The sequence below is a fragment of the Mollisia scopiformis genome (genome assembly GCF_001500285.1).
Source record: "Mollisia scopiformis unplaced genomic scaffold LY89scaffold_10, whole genome shotgun sequence".
Taxonomy (NCBI): Eukaryota; Fungi; Ascomycota; class Leotiomycetes; order Helotiales; family Mollisiaceae; genus Mollisia; species Mollisia scopiformis.
Genome location: NW_017263590.1, coordinates 252,221 through 270,718, shown reverse-complemented (window position 1 = coordinate 270,718; position 18,498 = coordinate 252,221). Strand labels below are relative to the sequence as shown.

General features: G+C 47.1%; 6 protein-coding genes across 6 annotated transcripts; 3 read left to right on the top strand and 3 right to left on the bottom strand.

Moving 5' to 3' along the window:
* Positions 1–185: 185 nt before the first annotated feature.
* LY89DRAFT_614401 (uncharacterized protein) lies at positions 186–6,634 on the bottom strand. The gene is made up of 15 exons (XM_018210683.1): positions 6,256–6,634; positions 5,932–6,200; positions 5,695–5,786; positions 5,614–5,643; positions 5,465–5,564; positions 5,351–5,413; positions 4,754–5,307; positions 4,685–4,705; positions 4,561–4,636; positions 4,386–4,513; positions 4,304–4,332; positions 3,853–4,254; positions 1,413–3,797; positions 618–1,366; positions 186–562 (listed from the first exon to the last, which is right to left on the bottom strand). The coding sequence occupies exons 1-15, from the start codon at positions 6,346–6,348 to the stop codon at positions 511–513; spliced, it is 5,043 nt and encodes a 1,680-aa protein (XP_018072303.1). The 5' UTR covers positions 6,349–6,634; the 3' UTR covers positions 186–510.
* A 2,016-nt stretch (positions 6,635–8,650) lies between these two features.
* LY89DRAFT_683924 (uncharacterized protein) lies at positions 8,651–10,731 on the top strand. Its single transcript, XM_018214780.1, has 4 exons — positions 8,651–9,270; positions 9,414–10,039; positions 10,085–10,318; positions 10,379–10,731. Exons 1-4 carry the CDS (start codon positions 8,937–8,939, stop codon positions 10,496–10,498), a joined length of 1,314 nt encoding a protein of 437 aa, XP_018072302.1. The 5' UTR covers positions 8,651–8,936; the 3' UTR covers positions 10,499–10,731.
* Positions 10,732–11,338: 607 nt separating this feature from the next.
* On the top strand, positions 11,339–14,005 carry LY89DRAFT_781067 (uncharacterized protein). The gene is made up of 3 exons (XM_018222445.1): positions 11,339–11,567; positions 11,622–13,601; positions 13,647–14,005. Exons 1-3 carry the CDS (start codon positions 11,470–11,472, stop codon positions 13,918–13,920), a joined length of 2,352 nt encoding a protein of 783 aa, XP_018072301.1. The 5' UTR covers positions 11,339–11,469; the 3' UTR covers positions 13,921–14,005.
* A 210-nt stretch (positions 14,006–14,215) lies between these two features.
* Positions 14,216–15,085, bottom strand: LY89DRAFT_732647 (uncharacterized protein; the record flags this gene model as incomplete). Its single annotated transcript, XM_018219708.1, has 1 exon — positions 14,216–15,085. One exon carries the CDS (start codon positions 15,083–15,085, stop codon positions 14,216–14,218), a length of 870 nt encoding a protein of 289 aa, XP_018072300.1.
* Positions 15,086–15,647: 562 nt separating this feature from the next.
* Positions 15,648–18,065, bottom strand: LY89DRAFT_33754 (apses-domain-containing protein). Its single transcript, XM_018206831.1, has 5 exons — positions 17,901–18,065; positions 17,792–17,837; positions 17,585–17,734; positions 17,362–17,538; positions 15,648–17,317 (listed from the first exon to the last, which is right to left on the bottom strand). Exons 1-5 carry the CDS (start codon positions 17,952–17,954, stop codon positions 15,768–15,770), a joined length of 1,977 nt encoding a protein of 658 aa, XP_018072299.1. The 5' UTR covers positions 17,955–18,065; the 3' UTR covers positions 15,648–15,767.
* Positions 18,066–18,368, top strand: LY89DRAFT_33744 (uncharacterized protein). The gene has a single exon (XM_018206830.1). The coding sequence runs from the start codon at positions 18,178–18,180 to the stop codon at positions 18,331–18,333; it is 156 nt and encodes a 51-aa protein (XP_018072298.1). The 5' UTR covers positions 18,066–18,177; the 3' UTR covers positions 18,334–18,368.
* The last annotated feature ends 130 nt before the right edge of the window (positions 18,369–18,498 follow it).

The following is an 18,498-nucleotide window of genomic DNA, read 5'->3' as shown; positions in this document are numbered from 1 at the left end:
CTATCGCTCAGCGCTTGAAAGATTCGCTTAGGGGCTCACCGCGGCTGGAAACTAAAATACGCGTTTTGAACCACAGCATAGGGATAATTATCAGCTTTCGTGGATATGGTGTCCCTGCCAGCGCTGTGCCTCATCAAACCCCCCAACAAAATAAAACCTCTTGCGCCTGGTCTCATTGTCACAACCCAGCGTAGTACAGGCCTTTTAGCCCACAAATAGAACATTTCAGAGAGCCGAAGAGATCTAACAGCGTGTCATGAGTTCAAAGTCCCTGTACAGTAGTCCAATCACTTTATTCTGCATTCTCCGTAATCAGCTGAGACATCGATGTCAAGCTGCCAAAGTCTCAATCAACACCTCTTCATTCGAATTCAAATTAAGCACAAACACCAATGTCTAAAATCTATTCTATTTCCTTTGTTCCACCCGAAACTCCCTCAACATCGCTAAAGAATTCAAATCGCACATACTAACACATGTATACCCTCTCAGATTCCCAAACCATTAATTTTAAGTCATCGGATATGGTCCCGCTGGCGTGGTAGGTGGATTGACTAATGATCTGTTCAAAATTAGTATTTTGCAGGGCTGTTATGTTAGGATGGGAAGTAACTTACCCCCATAAATTTGGATTCGCCACAGTGGTTTGGTTGGCAACATTAGTATAATCTTGGTAATCGCCAGCGGCATTGCCTTTCATGAGAATTCCCTGGGCGGCGCATACATCCTTGTGGGAGGCGGGAATATATGGTTTCATGGCCTGTAGTTGAGTCGGGGCTTCGATGAACGTAGCTGTCAAACCAGCTTCGACGTGCCATTCGATGTGACAGTGGAAGAGAGTAATGCCTGGGTTATCGGCCACGAAGCGAATAGTGACTGAGCCTTCGGCCATCATTTGAACGGTGTCCCGACGCATAGGTGGTCCAGGTGGTGGGTTGATGGGGAAATTAGCTCCGCCAGGATCGCGGTAGACGACTTGGAAGTTGTGGCCGTGGAGATGGAAGGGGTGGGCATTGCTGTCGTGGTTGGAGACTGTGAGTTCAACCACTGACCCGTACGGAAGGACAGTGGGGTTTGAGTTCTGCCCATAGATAACAGGGTTATTGACAAGATTGGCTGGAGCGCTCAAAGCGGTGTAGAGAGTTGGGACTTGTTGCGGGATGTAGTCCAAGCCATTCATGAAACCTCTCCATTGACCGTTTTGGTTTTGACCGAAATCAACAGTCATGTAAAGCTCTACGTCAACAGGGCCGAGTTCGGGTTCTTGGTCATAGGGAACGAAGACAGAATCATCAAATGGTTGTTGCGTGATGGTTAGTGGTGCTGGAAGAGCAAGAGCAGCGTTGTAGATGAGGTAAGCAGAGACCTGAAGATAGTTAGTATGAAAACCAGAATACGCGTAGGTGTCTTACTTCTGTGTTGAATGTAGTTGGAATAACCGAAGGATTGAACATGGCTGTATACATGGATGACTTCACTGCAAAGTTCTTCGATGAGGTCGACTTGGCAGTGATAATGACACTATATCGTTGTGCAGCAGTAACGAACAATTGGCTGACAGTGTATGGCTGAGTATACACACCATCAATCTCAACAACTGTCATGTTGTGTTGGTCGAACTGTAGATAGTGGGGGACGTACGCTCCCATATTGATAATTCTGAACAGATACTGTTTTCCAGGAACCATAGCGAATTGGACATTCTGTGCTTCGTTGATCAGGATAGAGTTTGGAACTGGCTCTGCTCCATTGTTGTTGTTGGCATTGTCAACAGACTGGTAATAATTGATCAAAGGAGGAGCTTGAGAATGGTAAAGGTCAGTGAGGGTGAGGATGTACTCTGTGTCGACTTTGTATGGAGCATTGACATCCTTGCTGATCAAAGGTCCTCGGAATCCATCGATATACTGTCCGCCAACATGGGCATGGTACCAATAAGTACCAGATTGGGCAACGGTAAATTCGTACACAAATGTCCCACCCGGTTGGATCGGACACTGGGTCACCATTGCTGGTCCGTCGGCGTACGTTGTGTTCCTCTGGTAAAGACCATGGAAATGAATGGCAGTAGTTTCGTTGACAAGATTGTTCGTGACTTGGATTTTGACGGTGTCTCCCATGTTGACTATGATTGGAGGACAAGGCCATTGTCCATTGACTCCAATAAACGGGCGCTTGAAACCATCTGGGGAGGCAGATACCCATCCAATACTCCATGTGTAAGTTCGCAATTGAGGAGCTGGAGGCGTGACAGAGGGCAAAGCAGTCGAGCCTGTAGAGCTTGAGGTAGCTTTAGAAGCAGAAGATGATTTTGTGAGGACTGATGAGGTTGTTGATATAGTGTGACTTGAGCTGGTCGAAGCTTTTGTTGTTGAAGAGACAATTTTTGACGAGAGTGAAGATGCAGCGGCTGGGTTGTACATGTACATATCGAGCTTTGACACACCACCACAGTACTCCGACGAGCTGCCCGAACAAAGCATGGAACAGCCCGAAGTTGGCGTCGAGACAGATCCCGCCTGAATAGTATTTCCACAATAACACTGGCTAGCGTACTCAACGCCACTATAAGCGTAACCCTTACAAGATGCGATACAAAGCTCGACTGTCATGTTCACACTTGAGAAGCTGGGTCCTGTAAGGGCACGACTTGCTGTGGCTTCTGTGTAACACCCTTGCCATACGAACCCGCTCGCAGTCTGGACATGCGCAGGCGGTGCTGGTGGAGGAATGTAAAAGGTGTTCTGGTATGTGGAAAGTCTGTTGGCAGCACCACAGAACTCAGTAGTGTTTCCTCCACATTTGTCTTTGCAGTCCGTCTCGGTCGATCGCGTAGTCGGATCCAGAGTATATCCGCAGTAGCACTGATTCCCATATTCCGTGCCAAAGAAATCGTAAGTAGTGCATTGAGTAGCACACATCTCCAAAGTCATAGCGGCGTTGGTATAGGCAGATGCGTTCAAGGTGCGAACATTGCCAATCAAGTCTACATGACATCCAATGTACTGGAATGTGCTGATCTTAGCAGGCTCGAGAGCATTGAGCGTTCCAGAAGGTGTAATCGAGGTCGTGATTTGGGTAGACGATATCGTAGTAGTGGTCGAGGGATGCAAACTTGGACTGCTTGTTGATTTCGTGGAGGTTGACAGGGTGGTTGAGACCTTGACTGTACTAGATCCAATTGTCGACGACGTTTTTACTGTACTGGAAGAGGATGAAGTCTTTAGGCTAATTGAAGAAGATGATGACGATGCTGTGCCTTGAGCAGCAGTACCTTGCATCAAAAGGTCTGTGTATCCTCCATCACTCCAGAACGTGAGATAGGATGCCGAAATCCCAGTCTTGCTCGGCAAGAAGACGATAGGAATTGTAAGGGAAGCACCTGCAGCCAATGTGGAGCCAACCGCAGGGAAGTTCGCGCTGGTATAACCATTACCAACCACCGTAGAGGTGACATTCGTATATGGCATACCATTAGCATAGTAATCCTGCCAAGCAAATCCTTTGAAGGTTAATGTTTGACTCCCTTTGTTGGTGAGAATCACCGAGCGTGAAGCTGAAGAAGGTGATTGTCCACCTATGTATACACCTCCGAATGAAACAGTCGTTTGATTGATGGTAAGGTATCCAGCTGAAGCGACGACTGTACCAGTAAGTGGCACAATTGTGCTTTGAAGATAACCGGACGGTGCAGTGGCTCCCACGTTGAGGGTCCCGGCTTGACTTCCGGGAGGCAATGGACCTGTTGAGCTGGCACCTTCATATGACAGAAGTTCCGCATCGCTCAAATTGAATATCTACCAAGATGCAATATTAGCAAGGTCGACCTTGGAGATAAAGATCTGAACTCACAACTGGGAAGGTGAATGTTCCTCCAGATGCTACACTGGCAGGGAAAGTTGCAGCGCCGCATTGAAATATGGATGAAGAAATACCGCAGCTGGGCTTCGTGATAGCAACACCTGCAGTGCAAGTAACTTGAATCGTTGCACTTGATGCGACTTGAACTGATCCAAAAGCAACAGGATTTGGGGTACAAGTCAAGGCAGGTTTCGACTTCTGACCACCACCACTGAGACCCAAGACGACATTAGTCCTCGAAACGTAGACACGGCCGTCACCAAAGACAACTCTGTGATACTTTGTAAGTCCACCAGTAGCGGTACCAGTAGGAAAAGTGATACGAGTCAATACGCCGTTCACGGGAACAGCATTGAAAGCTACGAGACCCAGGTTGCTATCGGAAAGCCAGACCTGTAAGTATGTTAGCATGATGAACGATTGAGTGAGATGTATCGCGTACGATGCCAGTTCCTGGAGCGCCATTGTTGCCTGTTGGTATGTTAGACAATTTTTCTAGAACTGAATTACAAGCATGAACTCACTGGTGATTGTGGGAATCGACTGGCCAGCCAATGTGATAGCTGATTTTCCGGCAAGGGTGAACACAGGATTCCCATTTCCATTTCGACTGAAGGAATAGCAATATAGATAGTCTGCAGATGGAGCCAAGCTGGCGGAAGTTAGAGACGTCTCCCGATCAGCTGCTCTGATACATACTACAAGTAGCCGCCCTCCAATGGGTAACTAGCTGGACCGCTCAACAATGCACTGGCATCTACTATAGTCTGGATGACTAATGCCAAGTTAGTACATGATCCTTGATTGAAATTTGTCTACTGACCAGCATCTGCACCTGCGCTTCCTAGAGAAATGTTAGCATTCATATAAGTCTGGTATTGGTAGGACTTACCTCCTGCGAATCCTCCCAAGTTATCGGCGTTCATAACGTAGACCTTACCATCCTTTCCTCCAGCGACGGCAATTCGAGCAACCCCATTACCATAAAAGACAGTGGGATCCAGTAACGCAATACCTCCTGATCCAAAATCTCTGTCGCCTCCATTGTTGCTATCGTACGCATATGGTTCAAAGTAATCTTGTTGGGTAAGGGTTCCAGTATTCGGATCGACGCCCATGTTGACAGCGGCTTGTTCAAGTGTGCTAAGGTAGGTCTTTCCGCTTGCTGCTTTCCCAGCTGCACCACCATTCTGTCCTGATCCACGAGCATTGCCAGTAACAAAGAAGACCCGGTTCTTGGTTGTGTCAGCAGCAATGCCCATTCCACTCTGCCAGATACCAGCCTTTCCACCACCTTGTACCATGATATCCAGCGCTTGTGGTGATGGTGCATATGGACTGGCTTCCATGGCTTGGATGTTCGTAACGCCGACTCCACCTGTCTTGCTCAAAGTAACAAGCATGCCGGTATAGTTGAAATTGTCACAATGACCACCAAATGCGCCACTTTGAAGGATTAGCAGAGTCATAAGACGTAAACAATACATACACGATAGCGTTACCAATCATTGCGAGGCCTGGTCTATTGAGCACGGTACCACCCACGAAATACCTAACGAAAGTAAGCCGCGGGTTCCGAATCCAAGATCTCCAAGAATCTTACCGAGTGGGGTCATTGTTTGCATAATGACCGTCAATAATCACAGGAAATCCAGCGACATCTGTGAGGCCTGGTAATTGGACAGCGTAGAATTTATATTGACCTAAAATTATTAGTCTGCCTCAACTGAAAAGGGAACGATGGTCGGCTACCCAAAATAGTGCCCTGGGGTCCTGCTTGTCCTATGGTGTGTCAACTCTTGTCCAACCTTGATCATGGACGGGCGAACTAACCATTCTTGTAGCCCTTGGAGAAGAAGTACATGATGTCAGTGGCTGTATCGATAATTGGCGTACCTGTGATTCCCACAGTATTTGGTATATCACTATCCCGTCGTTAGTCCCGAAACCTCCTTCGGGTTCAATAGGGTGGGAGAGTTTCGAGGACACTCCTCTCGAAGGGAATGATGAAAAGGCTCCAGGCAAGTTGCATGAATCAAGGGAGCGAAACGGTATGAGAAGAAATCTTACCCACAGTCAGTATCCGAAGAGGCGAAGGGGGCGTCCAGCGTTCGAGAGTTGATAAGGGCGCCAGTGAAACCATTCAGAACTCGAACAATGTTCTGATTCGAAACCATGATAACATATTCATTAGGGGCCCCATTGGGTGTATAAACCAAAGGCTTCGCATAAAATATTTCGTTTGTGTTGTAGGTCTGAGTCCAAGCAACGCCCAGATTACTGGCAACGCTGTTGGGATCCATATTATGATTAGGTAAATAGCCAGATTGAGGGGCATCCTAGATGAGGTCAACATCTTCCTCCGTCGGCCATCTGTAGACTCGGTAGACATACGGCATCTTGAGGTGAATCTGTGGAAACAAATGAATGGACAAGGACTGGCAACAGTGCCAGTCCTAACAACTTCACCACACGCATGGTCGTCATGATCTGGGAACGAGAGACGCAGATCAAAAATGACGATAACAAAGAGTGAAAGTTTGCAAAATGCAACGCAAGAGAGTGACAGCGGGGGAGAAGAAAAGAGAGAATTTCCAAAACTTGGAGAGGGAAAGCACGAGTCTAAGTTATGGAGAAAGCTTGTCTTGGGGTTGTCTTAGACATCCATACCACAAACAGCATGTGCGAGCCGCAGTGCGCTAAGCTGCACAGGAGATTGATGAGTGCTCACACATCCTTCAGCTCGCTGTCGAGACATTGAGGAAAGGGCGTGCGATAATTCAGGCGGAAGCCATACATTGTACAACAGCTTTCAGGCTTGAAGCTTGAGAAAAATTAAGATTGGTGGTGTTGTGGGCGTCGCGGCAGCGTTACGGGAGCCCTGGAGCTGGAGCTGTCCCGGAAGCGAGCCAGTGAAGATCTAGGCCAAAAGGGGTCGTCGTCGCTCCAACATTTCTTCCCAATCTCCATCACATCACTCAATCATTGTTGATGTAAATGCCATGTTCATGCTTCGTGCCGCACCATGTTTAACGTATCACCATCTCGGGAGTAGTCAGTAGTGCTACACCACTCCCTCCCATATTCCTATCAAGAAGCTTGCAGGAATAATCGAGTCGCACCCTGCAGCTCTGTGGCTTGTATGTTGACACCAGCCCAGCGGCTGGGGCCCGTCCATCCACCTTCTTGAAGTCTTGGCTCCAGACTGGCCCAGTCAATGACATGCTGGCAATACTTCAACCTTATTTTCGGAACACTTCCCCTGAGTGGGGGTCTTCATCTGATATCGGACCTGCATGCTTGAACTCGAGTGCGCCGCATGGCGATCGTGGATGTCTGCCTTGGAAAGTTCCCGCGCCACTGGTATGGTACCTGCATTGCTGTACAACTTTGTTTATTGATTTTTTGATCCTAGCATGTCCACGGTCTGGTCTTCATTCCTTCACGGCAGCGCGATGTGATGCGACTAGCCAGCCGCCTGTCGCATAGCAATCGTCTCCTTTCTTTCTCGATAAGGCTCAAGTACTCGAAAGCCCTATCGAATTTGATTATCTGATGGCTCCAAGTCCCAGATGGCATCGCCCAGTTACCACCCCGTTGCCAAGTGTACCGCCGGAAGAATCATGGCGCACAACCGAATCCATATGCGACGCTGGCTGATCCCGGCCTGGAATTCGATAAATAAAGAGATTTGTGCCCCCTTTTGAAACATCGACTCACATCGGGTGTTATCTGTTCTTTGCTTTTTGTCAGCTTCTCATTTTTTAAAGACCGGGCCAGTGAGCAGTCTTGTCCCAATCAGATGAAATGCCAAGGAATCTCCTGAATTAGTTTTGGGATTCCAAAGCTTAATCAACGTGCAAGCTACAAATAAATGTGTTAATAGAACATCTCGGTACAAGATCTTGTTCGAACCAGTTGTGTACTTGACCGCACCTGACGTGGCCTGTAAATCCGCTTCGTATGTTCTACAAATCTAATAATTGACATTTGGCGCATATCAGCTCTTTCCGTACTCGCAAACATCTCGTGGAGAACGTGTATCCACGATTTTGTTGCTTATCTTTGGGATCTTCGAAGTTTTTTTTTTATAGTTCAAGTCCTTTTCCTACCCAAACCAACAACAGATAGACATTGAAATTAGTTTTGAGCATGACCGTCCCGTCAGTGCCTAACTGGGGCTGAATGTTGGATCAGTCATGATGACGGGAGGAAGCAGATATGAAGGGTAGAGTTGCTTCAAATCTACACTATGTCAAATTCATGATAATTTCCTGTGAACTATGAGGATATGCACAAGCAATGCACAAGCAAGACCTCGGTTTCAATTTCTTTTATGCATTTCATATTTTCCTATTGAGTTGCCATTGCTGAAGAGTCACAGTCTGAGGCCTGTCTGGAGAATCAAGCTCGTCACGGAACGCGCAGATATTTACGGTACAGAGCATCAGTCAAATATGGAAAGGTTCGGCGATTAAGCCCCTGCAACCACAGGGCATAAAAAATCGCTAAAGAACCTTGAGGCTGATTAATGGGGGGCTCTAAAATCGGAATCGATTCTGGATGTACCTATCTCCATCGCCATTCAGGTGCAATGACAACTTTATTTTCACCCTTCAGGTCACATCGCTTTGTGAGTGATGACTGTCCGACTAGCAAAGGCCTCAACGCCGGCAAATAAACATACAGCAGGATAATGGTTGTATGCTTGAGAGCGGAGAAAATAAAGCCCACGATATGCATGTCAACTCCGAATATCGCAAATATCAACCAATAAGAAAACGAATCACCAGCCTCAAAAACGCAAGTGGGAAATGTTCTGACACGTGAGGGCAAGCCACAATGCAAGTTGTCGGCGAGTCTGTCCATTCAGTTCTAGCCCAAAGTTTCAGCTCCAACAACACCATTTTTCCATCGTCAGTCGGTACACTTCTTGTTACACCTTTCGACAAATCTAGCATCTCCGAGACCTAGCTAAGTTTTGATCACAGCGAAACAAAGTCATTTCACGTCTTTAACACTTTTATTTACGTTGAAATTAAGTTTTTCTAGGTTTTGTGTTCGTATTTGAAGCAATGGGCTTCGTCGAAGAAGATCTACCGAAAGACGACACCGAGACGCAATGCCAAGAAATACAATGGAATGAATGCAATCTTCTTGCTCCCAAAGCCGGTCCGCGCAAAGTCGCAGTGTTGTCAGGTCCCGCAAATGGTTATTTCATGGTCTGTTGGGAGTGCTACCAGACTACCATTGCACCCACACCCTTATCCGCTTTCTTTACCACCCAGGAACTCCCAAAATCTAGAACTGCCTCGTGCAAGTTCGCCGAGTTCTGGATCCGCTTTGCATGGCGACAAGTCTTGGCAGGAAAGGGTGATGTCGACGTTATGCTTCCCCCAGCAGGCCTCTGTACGTTAGACTCTGCTCATATTTTGTATTCATCCTAGCAGCTGAGATGTTCGGGATCATCCTAGAAGCTGTTCATGAAAGAATATGATATTCAGCTACTGAGCTCCCATATCTCTGTCAAAATCGTACTGATTTGTCAACAGTAGCGTATACGGAGCAGAGATGTCCCAATGCCAATCTATCAAGTGATTCCGCAGTCAAATCGGCTCAAAATAGGTTATGGTTCACCATCGTCGACCCAGAGACTGGTGTTCTACTGAAGCAATGGACCATTTGTGGCGGCTGCCACTTTCAGATTGTGAAGCTTTGCGGTCCAATTTCGGAAGCTTTTCAAAAGGTCTCAACAGCACCTGTTAGAGCCACTTGTGATCTGGTTCCCAAGGTCTCATCTACCCGCAGTTCAAGGTGTCTCGAGGAGCTGATGAATTGTGAACGAGCTACCCAGGAGTCTGGTGAGGTTGATATGCGTCCGTTGGCGAAGTTCATCAAACGATTTACTGGGATCCCGGCTTGCCCCAGAGATGTTGCGCCTACTGTACCGCAAAAGTTCTATCATCTTCCTGGAGCTTCCGAATACCCGATTTGTCAAGATTGCTACCTCACGGTCATAGAGCCGGAAGCAAAAGAGGGTGGCGTGACTCTAGCTCAAGAGGTCGTGTTGAGTACAAGGCCTATGCCAGGAATGACTTGCCAGCTCTATTCAGAGCGAATGAGGATGATATGGGCAGATGCTGTTGCGACATCTGACAAAGCTTTCTTGCTACAAAAGGTATAGTTACCCTTCACGCCTCGCACCATTTACTCACAAAACCAGCTCTCCGAGCGCCGCGCAAAAGAAACGAACCGCCAAGTCCAAACCTCACGCTTAAACCAAAGCCTCATTCAACTACAAGGCCAATACGAAATGTTGAATTCTCTGAGCATGCACCAGAGTCAGTTCGCCATGAATGAATGGAGCAGCAACTCGATGGCGTACACTGCGGCTAGTATCTCGAACATGAACATCTTTAATCCCAATCCAAGGGTCATGCCCGCTCTTCAGAAGCCTGTAAGTATCTTTTTGTTGGTTGGGGGAGCAAAGCACGATTGCTGAGTGTTCTGATTATAGCTCGATTTGAGTCAATCGCGGAATACGTCGAATCAAGCTATGATGGCGCTTCAAGAGAAAGGTAGAGTTTATGAAGAATTGAATACCTTGGAATGGGAATGGAAGAGGTACTGGGAGTGAGGAATGTTGATTCCTCTAACTCAGACTTTGACAACAACATTTCCTAGAGAAGATTACAAGAAGTTGGTCCAACCAAGACAATGACATTTGAACCCGCGGAACGGAGAGCCTGTTTTCCAAGTCGACATTTAATTTATATATGACTTGCTATATGCATTAAGAACTCCATATTCTGAATCAGAATGTGAGCGCATGAGCTGTAGGCCTCTTTTCCTAATACATTCGACTTGTGGTTGCTTCTATTGAGTTTAACTTCTTGTTCGGGTTACATGGCTAAGCAGCCCCTAAGCTGCCATCCAACACTTTTTCTAGGTTATGCGGCACCCCCCAAGCGAATTATGTCAGGGGCTAGAGTGTAGCGCAGCCAGCGCATCCAGCGCGGGGCACTGCACTCCTGACGCAGTTGAGTGCCTCAGGCCTGAAAAAGAGGACAGCCCAAGGTCACATGACACATTGCATCCTCCCCAAAACTTCAGCAATAACCGGGCGTGCTTTCTTCAAGTCACTTGTGGACTTTCATATTCAGGATCTGCCGTTATTTTCACTGTCTTCGATGAGAAGTACGTGCGATTTCAAGATCTATTCTCAAACCACTATAACAAAGCCAACTCCACTCCTCCATTCAATTAGTAGCTTTGGTAGAAGACTCGTTGCACCTTTTTTCAATTCGCTCACTTCAATATTCCTACAAATGATTACAATTCAAAGTCAACAGCATAATTTATATAATTGAAGTTATGCTTCCTTACAATTGGCCTTAGGCCGCCATGCATGATTGCCTTGGAGGCCTCCAACTTCAAACGGCCTGGAGGCCTCATCAATACGGTATTTCATCCCACACCTTGGGCTTTTTCCGAATTTTGATAGCTATGGATAATTCTTGATCTGCCTGTGACTATTGTGCAATCTGCTTGAATCCATCGCACCATCTTTCCATTGATCTGTGAGCTCGCGCGACTGACTATCAAACCATGGTTCTTGTCAAGGGTATTTTGGCATGGGTGCTCATCACTTTGGTGGAAGCGATCCAGTATGGCTCCAATTCAGTGGACCCTACATTTGCGCTCCAGTGAGTCAAACTCCAACCAAGTCACTATTAGATTTCCCCTGCTTACGCAATTAGACCAAATCGGTCGAGTCGTAGCATTACTACGACCATCTTCCATCAAAGCTTGCCAATAATTCAGGCAACCACAACAACTGCTGATCTTCCAACGCCTACATTTCTACCGGATCTACCGTCATCCTTAAGCAACGAGACAGCTAGTACTAATGACACTGGAGATGAGGAATCCACACAACTATTGCAAGCACTGATTGAAGTCCACGACAATCAACGAGCTCGAGAAGATGAGCTCATTCTCCATCAAAAGAGACTTTGGGCACCGGATTGGGATGAACCAGTCACAACAGACTCAACATGGTGGCCATTATTAGGAACTGTTGCCCTTGCGGCAATCACTATTCAACTTCCTGATGAAAATGAAGATAGAATAAAACGCCAAAGGACCTGGACACCCGACGATGACTACATCTCTATTCTCGAAGATCTGGGCGCTGCGAGCAGCTCCTGGCATCAGACTTTGAATGATATGGATATTCCACTTGACGATACTCAGAGTGTTCGGGAGCCCCTAAATTCAGCTACATTCATGTATACCGATGAGACGTATTTTGATCCAGATAAATGTTTATCTGGGCTCACTCAGCAGAGATCTTTACACCATCCGTCAGTTGTAACATACTTGTCAGCATTAAGGAATCGCGATTTATTGCAAGAGAAACTCAATGATATGTTATCTGAGAATACATATTCTAAGATACACTCTAGGGTTCTGCTCGGCGTTCCTTGTACTGGGGAGGAAGAAATGGAGTCAGTGGACGAAGTTCGGCTTCAGATAGAACGAATTGATGAAAAAATCGAGGAGATCGCCTTCGAATGTACGATAAACGGTATTAACTTGGATGGCTTGGATGATTCGGATGGCTGGGATGAGGATGTCGAGTCAATCGATATCGACATACAAGAGCGGAATGTTTTGGCAGAAGAACCTGCTCCGAGTGTCCAAACTTCGGCATACACGAGTTTCTCGGATCTTCTCCCAAGGAAAACAGGAACAGAGCCCGTCTTTACATACCATGATTTGACTGCTAGCGATGATTCAATACGCACGAGCGACCGCATCAATCAATGGCTACTCGAATCTCTCCGCACATCTTCCCTAGAAGTCCGTCGTCTTGTTGATATCTTCGAATCTACGACACTGATCAATCTTGATCACAAGTTGTACATCAGTAAACCCTGGCAGAGACGAGTACTCCACCACTGGTACAATGACGAATCAGACACAAGCTTCCCCAAATTTGCATCTGGATCCTTAGATCACCGTGTAGAAGAATCCGAATCGATAATTGGAGACATCACTTATAGTACAAATTCATCCTCGCTCAGAGATGAAGATTTTGCAGTATCCAATGATGGGATAAATGCTCCGTCGGCCATTGCTGCAAGCTTACCTGAAGCTTCTTCTCTGCGAAGGGTCGAAGGTCTTTCACGCTGGGTGAATTGGGAGAATACATTGTCCTCGTCAATGACAGAATCAGACGAAGTGGTGGATATCTGTCTTCAAAATGGTGAGGACTCTGACTCCAGTTCAATAGGCGGAGATCTTGATTGCTCCAACAACGGGAACCCAAAGGGCTCGATGGAAGTCGACAATACTAGCTTTCGGATGGAAGCAGCAATAGGCACCCCTGACGGCCTTGCTCTACATGCAGGTATGATGGCAAGTACCAATGATCCACTGATGGGCGAAGAACAATATCTCGTGGACGTGGACGACCCATATTGGATTTGGTCGTCAGATGAATTCCACTTGAATGAATTTGAGCCATTCTGCCAAGATTCTCCTTCCCCAGTCCATAGCCCGTCAGCGCAGGAGGGTGCTGCATTCCTGGATTCTGTTCTTCGATCGCCGAGTCTTACGAATAGCGACCCCACTTCAATTGCATCAATACCAAGCCCAACAGTAGCTCCGCGCGAAGTGAATGGTTACAGCTGTGAGCACTGCTCTCAGAAATACTCCAGACCAGGTGACTTAAGGTCAGAATTTCTAGACTCGTTTTGAAGATAATGCTAACTGTTCAGGAAACACACCAAGTACCACGACAAGGAAATTCGCTGCCCTGTAGCTAGCTGCGAAACATCTTTTGCGACCAACCGAGATCTCAATCGGCATCTGAAGGGACCACATGGTAATGGTATCAAAGAATATGTTTGTCCGCATGAAGAATGCCAGACACAGAACCGGAAATTCACAAGAAAGGATAACTTGCTCAGACATCTGAAGGAAAAGCATGGGAACGGTAAAACGGAAAACAGGAAAATGGTCAAGGGAAGGGCAAGAAGCCAATCAATTTGAGCAGACGATCGTACATCATTCGAAATGAATGTAACGCGGGACGAATCTCCTTATTTCTGTACAGATCTCTTTCCACATATGTGTCAAAAGCTGCGAAGTCTTTCCGATGATACCTTAACGGCTGATGCATGGCTTGCCGGTGATACAATTTCCTTATGCCGTTTGATATCTCATTCCAAATCGCCCTCATGACAAAGTCAGCCCTACTCCCTTATTCAGACAGAAGATTTACGTACCTGCAACCCATTTATCAAACTCCCAGTCTTGTCTCTTGCTAGCACTTGTAAAGAAGATGTCACATCACTACATGACGAGACATCTCCGTCCCATCAAATGGGATTTTATCAGAACCTGGCCCATCAGTCTCCCCTTCCCCACCGTTCCCTTCATCTCTCCCCTTACACGCAAAATCCCTAACCTCAACCCCTTCCCTCCCAAGCCTCTCCTCGATAAAATCCACATCCTCCTTCCACCTAAAGAAATACACCGTTCCTAATATCCCATTAACCACAATCGCATCTCCCCTCCTCCACCCCCCAACCATCTCCTTAAGATCAAAAATTCTTTCATCCATCGGTCGTTCGATCCAACCCAATTCTCCTTGCTCCTTGTCCCCAGGGTCGAAATCGAGTAGGCTTTCATTAGTAGCATCATGGATAGCAAGCCTCGAGCCGTCGTGAAATTCGTCGATTCGAAGGAAAGTGCTGGAGAATTTGCTGTGTGCCGGGCTGGAAAGGAAGGCTTTGATAGTCTCTTCCGAGTGCGCAGGACAGTCGAATAGAGGGAACACGTCTAGAATCAAGGGAGCTTCTTTCGGTAGTGGGACTTCCGGTGCAGCCGGTGGTGGAGTAGTGTTCTGCTCGCAGATGGGATGCTGAGTTGACACAGTTCCAATCATGTTGGGGCTTACTCTGTCTACTCTGGCTTCTCCATCAAAGCGTCTCGGTCGATCATGTTGCGCAATTGGGATCTGCTGCATATGGAATTTAGCTTGCAAACGGTGATTCGGTCGACGTCCCTTGACATTGACAATCCTCACCATCCCAGGACTCACCCTCTGCATTCGTATCGCTTTCGCGTTTCCTTGTATAGCATAATCAGTCAGCTGGACAGCATCGGGGTCGCAATTTAGAGATAGCTCGGGAGAGTATATGCCATTCAACATATTCAAATCCACGCACCACTACCAATCCGGTCAGTCCACTCGACCAACGCCGTGCGGCCATTGTCAAAGTACATCCTGAGCTCCACGAACGGATTGGGTGCCATTGCAGCTTAGGGAGCAAGGAAAGGCTAGGATCAAATCGATAGGTGGAAAGTGAAGAGATGCCTGGTTGTGAGAAGAAGAGCTCAACCTTTTGCACACATCATGATATACTTAGATAGTGGGAAAGGGGATTGTTGGCAAAGAGTCAATTACTATCTAGACATGATAGAATCCAGCAACAGTTGACTGAGTGTATGGTTTTCCAGAGCCAGCAAGCGTTACCAGAAGCAACAAGGGCCAGACATACCATCCAGCCTATTTACAGAGAACCGAGCCAACGAACGTATTGCGAACTCAACCAAGCAGCAAATAAAACCCAAGTAATCCGTTCACCCATATGATACAAACTCCAGACACTTCGAACGCCGCTTACACAAAGAGCCTCCGTGACGTGAGATTCGTTAAGCCGTCCGTCCCGTTGTCAACGCCTTAAAAGACAATATACTTTCACAAGTTGCAAACACCTGCGGGAATGTGCAGGTGGGCAGATTCCCAACGCAAACGAAGAGATGACTTTGAAGTAATCAAACAAGATCCCCAATCGGACTCGAGGCAATCCAACGTCTAGCAGGAGTTGCGATTAGGCCTCTTCAGGCAAGACAGTCTCTCCTTGTTGACCACGGTGATCTTCCCGAAGTTGTTCCAATAAGGTATCGAGATTCTCATTCATGATGCCTGCTTCGGTGCCGAGTGCCTTGGAGATGAGTCGTCGGTACTGCTCGCCCTTTTCACCAGCACCTGCCATGCTCAAAGCATCTCTATATTGAGCAACCATGTTCTGACGCTTGTTTTGCTCATCGGCAAGCATCTTCGCCAACATGACTCTCTCTCCAACATCATCTTCATTGGGCATCATATGGCCGTTTGTCTTGCTGACTTCACGCTCAACGGAGCTCCAAATCTGCAACTTTTGTCGTTGCTCGATCAAAGATGTGACTTTGTTCTCTGCATGAGCAAGTCGTTCTTTTCCTTGCTTGACAAGTTCAGGTGATTCCTTCTCAAAGGTGATGTCGAGGATCTGGGTACGGACTGATTCGAGCTCCTGGACTGTACTCTGCAAGATACGCTTCGCTTCCCGCTCAGATGTCTCCTTCTCGACAAGCTCTTCGTCAAAAGAGTTAGCCAAGTCTTGGAATTTCTCAAGCATGAGAGGTGCAATTCTTCCTTGAATGGACATGGCAGCTTCAGAGATGTGATGGACAGCTCGGGCATGCGGTTCTTCGGGCATCTCATACTGTGATCGAGAATCAGGGCCATACGGAGAAGATGAAGCTTGCGGGTGACGTTCGGTTCTGCGATTCTCGTTCAACTCCTGGATGAGTTCCTCAGCAGTGACTTTGTCATGATTTGGAATGTTGGTGCTCGCTCCCCGACCCATCAAAGCTCGAACACACTTCCGAGCCTTATTCTTTGCTGCAATGTGAATGGCAGTGTTGCCTTCAACATCTCTTGCATCAATGATGCGCTGGACTTGGTCTGGCTCAAGAGTCTCCTGCATCTTGTTCAGGATGATGTCGATATAGTAACGAGCACAATGATGCTTTTGTCGGCTTGTGGTCATGGCAGCTGCATGGTGGAGGGCAGTTGACTGACAAAGGTCAATGCAATCAATTGTGGTCATCAATTCCTTCACCACAGACGGCATGCTTTGCTTGTCCAGGCAATTCGTGAATAGCACAGCGCGCATCAGAGGAGTCTCGCCACGAGAATTCTGTGCAGCCAGATCAGCTCCAAATCTCTTCAATTCCTTCATTACCTCCACATCTCCCATTGCAGCTGCCCAATGCATAGCAGTATGTCCATCCGTGTCGATGACCCAATTGGGCTGGAAATTAACGGGAGGTTCGGGCTTTGGAACTTGGTCGGAATTGTGGGAAAGCATGAAATAGTCAAGAAGCTCATCGGAGTAGAGCATATGATCCCGCTGTGCGGTATTCTCGATGTGTTCCTCACGCTTGCGCTTTCGATGTCCTGTAGATTGCTGCGACATATCATATCGGTCATCCTCTGCCATGAAAGAAGCTGAGGCAACGGTTACATCATCGGCCATGCTCTCATCGTCATTCAACTGTGCGCTGATATTGTCATAGTCATCATCTATGATCGCACGAGCAGGTGCGGCCACTGGTTCTATGCTGTTAGCGCTGCCTTGGTCAAATCCGTATAGGACTCACTGTTTCCCCATTTCGGAACAGCAGGCTTCTTTGGCAGCTTTGGCTTAGCTGTGGTGTGCTTTGGAGCAGGAGGTGGGCTCAAGTTGCCCGGAATGAATTCGAAGATTGTGCGGAGCTTCTCGTAGACATTGTTTCGTTGAGCCAAAGCTTCACCTTGCTCTAGCGGAACCCAAGTGCCTTCGAAACTTAGTATCGCCTCAGCAGATTGTACAATTCATCGCACCTTGATATTTTCCATATCCACCCTGGACCTTCTCATGCTTCTCCTTCTGCACCTCTCGTTCGAGAATTCTCGTTCGAGCAGGCTTGTCAAATCCAGCTGCCTTCAGGATATGTGTCGCATTGATCCAATCGTCTCCGCGACGGCGCATAACTGATCGCAGATATTAGAAATGCTCTTCCGGATATAGAGGGATGTGCGCAATCATACCATGTTCCTTTAAACCTTCACCAAACTGATATTCGTAGACAGGTATCTATGCAAATGTGAGCGCTAAACTTCTTCAACGACTTCGATGACTTGAGAATATTATACGTACATTGCTATAGGTAGCGGAATAGACTCCGGGGCCTCCAGGCTTCAAAGGAGGCATTTTGATGGTGATTTTCGAGGATGGCTGAAAGTGAGGTTCAAAGCTGATTGTTCTGCAGAGCAGGTCCGAGCGTCGCGCACAACGCGTCACGACGCGTCCAAACGCGGGAAAATGGTCTCAGACGCGTTGGGTGATCGTAGAGAGATTGTGGAAGTCAAAGAAGTTCGTGCTCAGAAGGAGGGGATGGAAAAGACGCGACTTCTGAACTTGACGACGCGTTTGGATGTGGGCAAGAGTGAGGCTAGTACTAGCCTCATGTCACGTGACTACTGTCAATGCTTGTGTGTCAAATCAATTCACCCCCTTTGACTCTTTTAGTCCTAGGTGTTTGTTTGTGGTTGTTTGTATTTTCTTGCAGTTACTTGAAACTGACAACTAGTGTTCTGATATTAAATTTCACAATATTTCGTTGGCACTTGGACGGCATATAATGCTTGCTTCACTTGACGACTCGGTCTTTTCTGGTCCAATGATACTAAACTCGAACGCTTAGGTTTTCTTGGAGGTCTCCGACGCTATTCCTATATATTGTTTTGTCTCACTA

Excerpts from the sequence above, each read along its gene's own strand:
- LY89DRAFT_614401 (XM_018210683.1), bottom strand. The coding sequence starts at position 6,348 with ATGACGACCATGCGTGTGGTGAAGTTGTTAGGACTGGCACTGTTGCCA. Across the intron at positions 5,308-5,350 it reads ATGATTGGTAACGCTATCGT|TGGCGCATTTGGTGGTCATT; the intron begins GTATGTATTGTT and ends AATCCTTCAAAG. Across the intron at positions 4,706-4,753 it reads CTTGGGAGGATTCGCAGGAG|GAAGCGCAGGTGCAGATGCT; the intron begins GTAAGTCCTACC and ends ACATTTCTCTAG.
- LY89DRAFT_683924 (XM_018214780.1), top strand. The coding sequence starts at position 8,937 with ATGGGCTTCGTCGAAGAAGATCTACCGAAAGACGACACCGAGACGCAA. Across the intron at positions 10,040-10,084 it reads AAGCTTTCTTGCTACAAAAG|CTCTCCGAGCGCCGCGCAAA; the intron begins GTATAGTTACCC and ends TCACAAAACCAG. Across the intron at positions 10,319-10,378 it reads TGCCCGCTCTTCAGAAGCCT|CTCGATTTGAGTCAATCGCG; the intron begins GTAAGTATCTTT and ends TTCTGATTATAG.
- LY89DRAFT_781067 (XM_018222445.1), top strand. The coding sequence starts at position 11,470 with ATGGTTCTTGTCAAGGGTATTTTGGCATGGGTGCTCATCACTTTGGTG. Across the intron at positions 11,568-11,621 it reads GACCCTACATTTGCGCTCCA|ACCAAATCGGTCGAGTCGTA; the intron begins GTGAGTCAAACT and ends TTACGCAATTAG. Across the intron at positions 13,602-13,646 it reads TCCAGACCAGGTGACTTAAG|GAAACACACCAAGTACCACG; the intron begins GTCAGAATTTCT and ends CTAACTGTTCAG.
- LY89DRAFT_33754 (XM_018206831.1), bottom strand. The coding sequence starts at position 17,954 with ATGCCTCCTTTGAAGCCTGGAGGCCCCGGAGTCTATTCCGCTACCTAT. Across the intron at positions 17,735-17,791 it reads TGAAGGTTTAAAGGAACATG|TTATGCGCCGTCGCGGAGAC; the intron begins GTATGATTGCGC and ends ATCTGCGATCAG. Across the intron at positions 17,539-17,584 it reads TGGATATGGAAAATATCAAG|GCACTTGGGTTCCGCTAGAG; the intron begins GTGCGATGAATT and ends TAAGTTTCGAAG.
- LY89DRAFT_33744 (XM_018206830.1), top strand. The coding sequence starts at position 18,178 with ATGTGGGCAAGAGTGAGGCTAGTACTAGCCTCATGTCACGTGACTACT.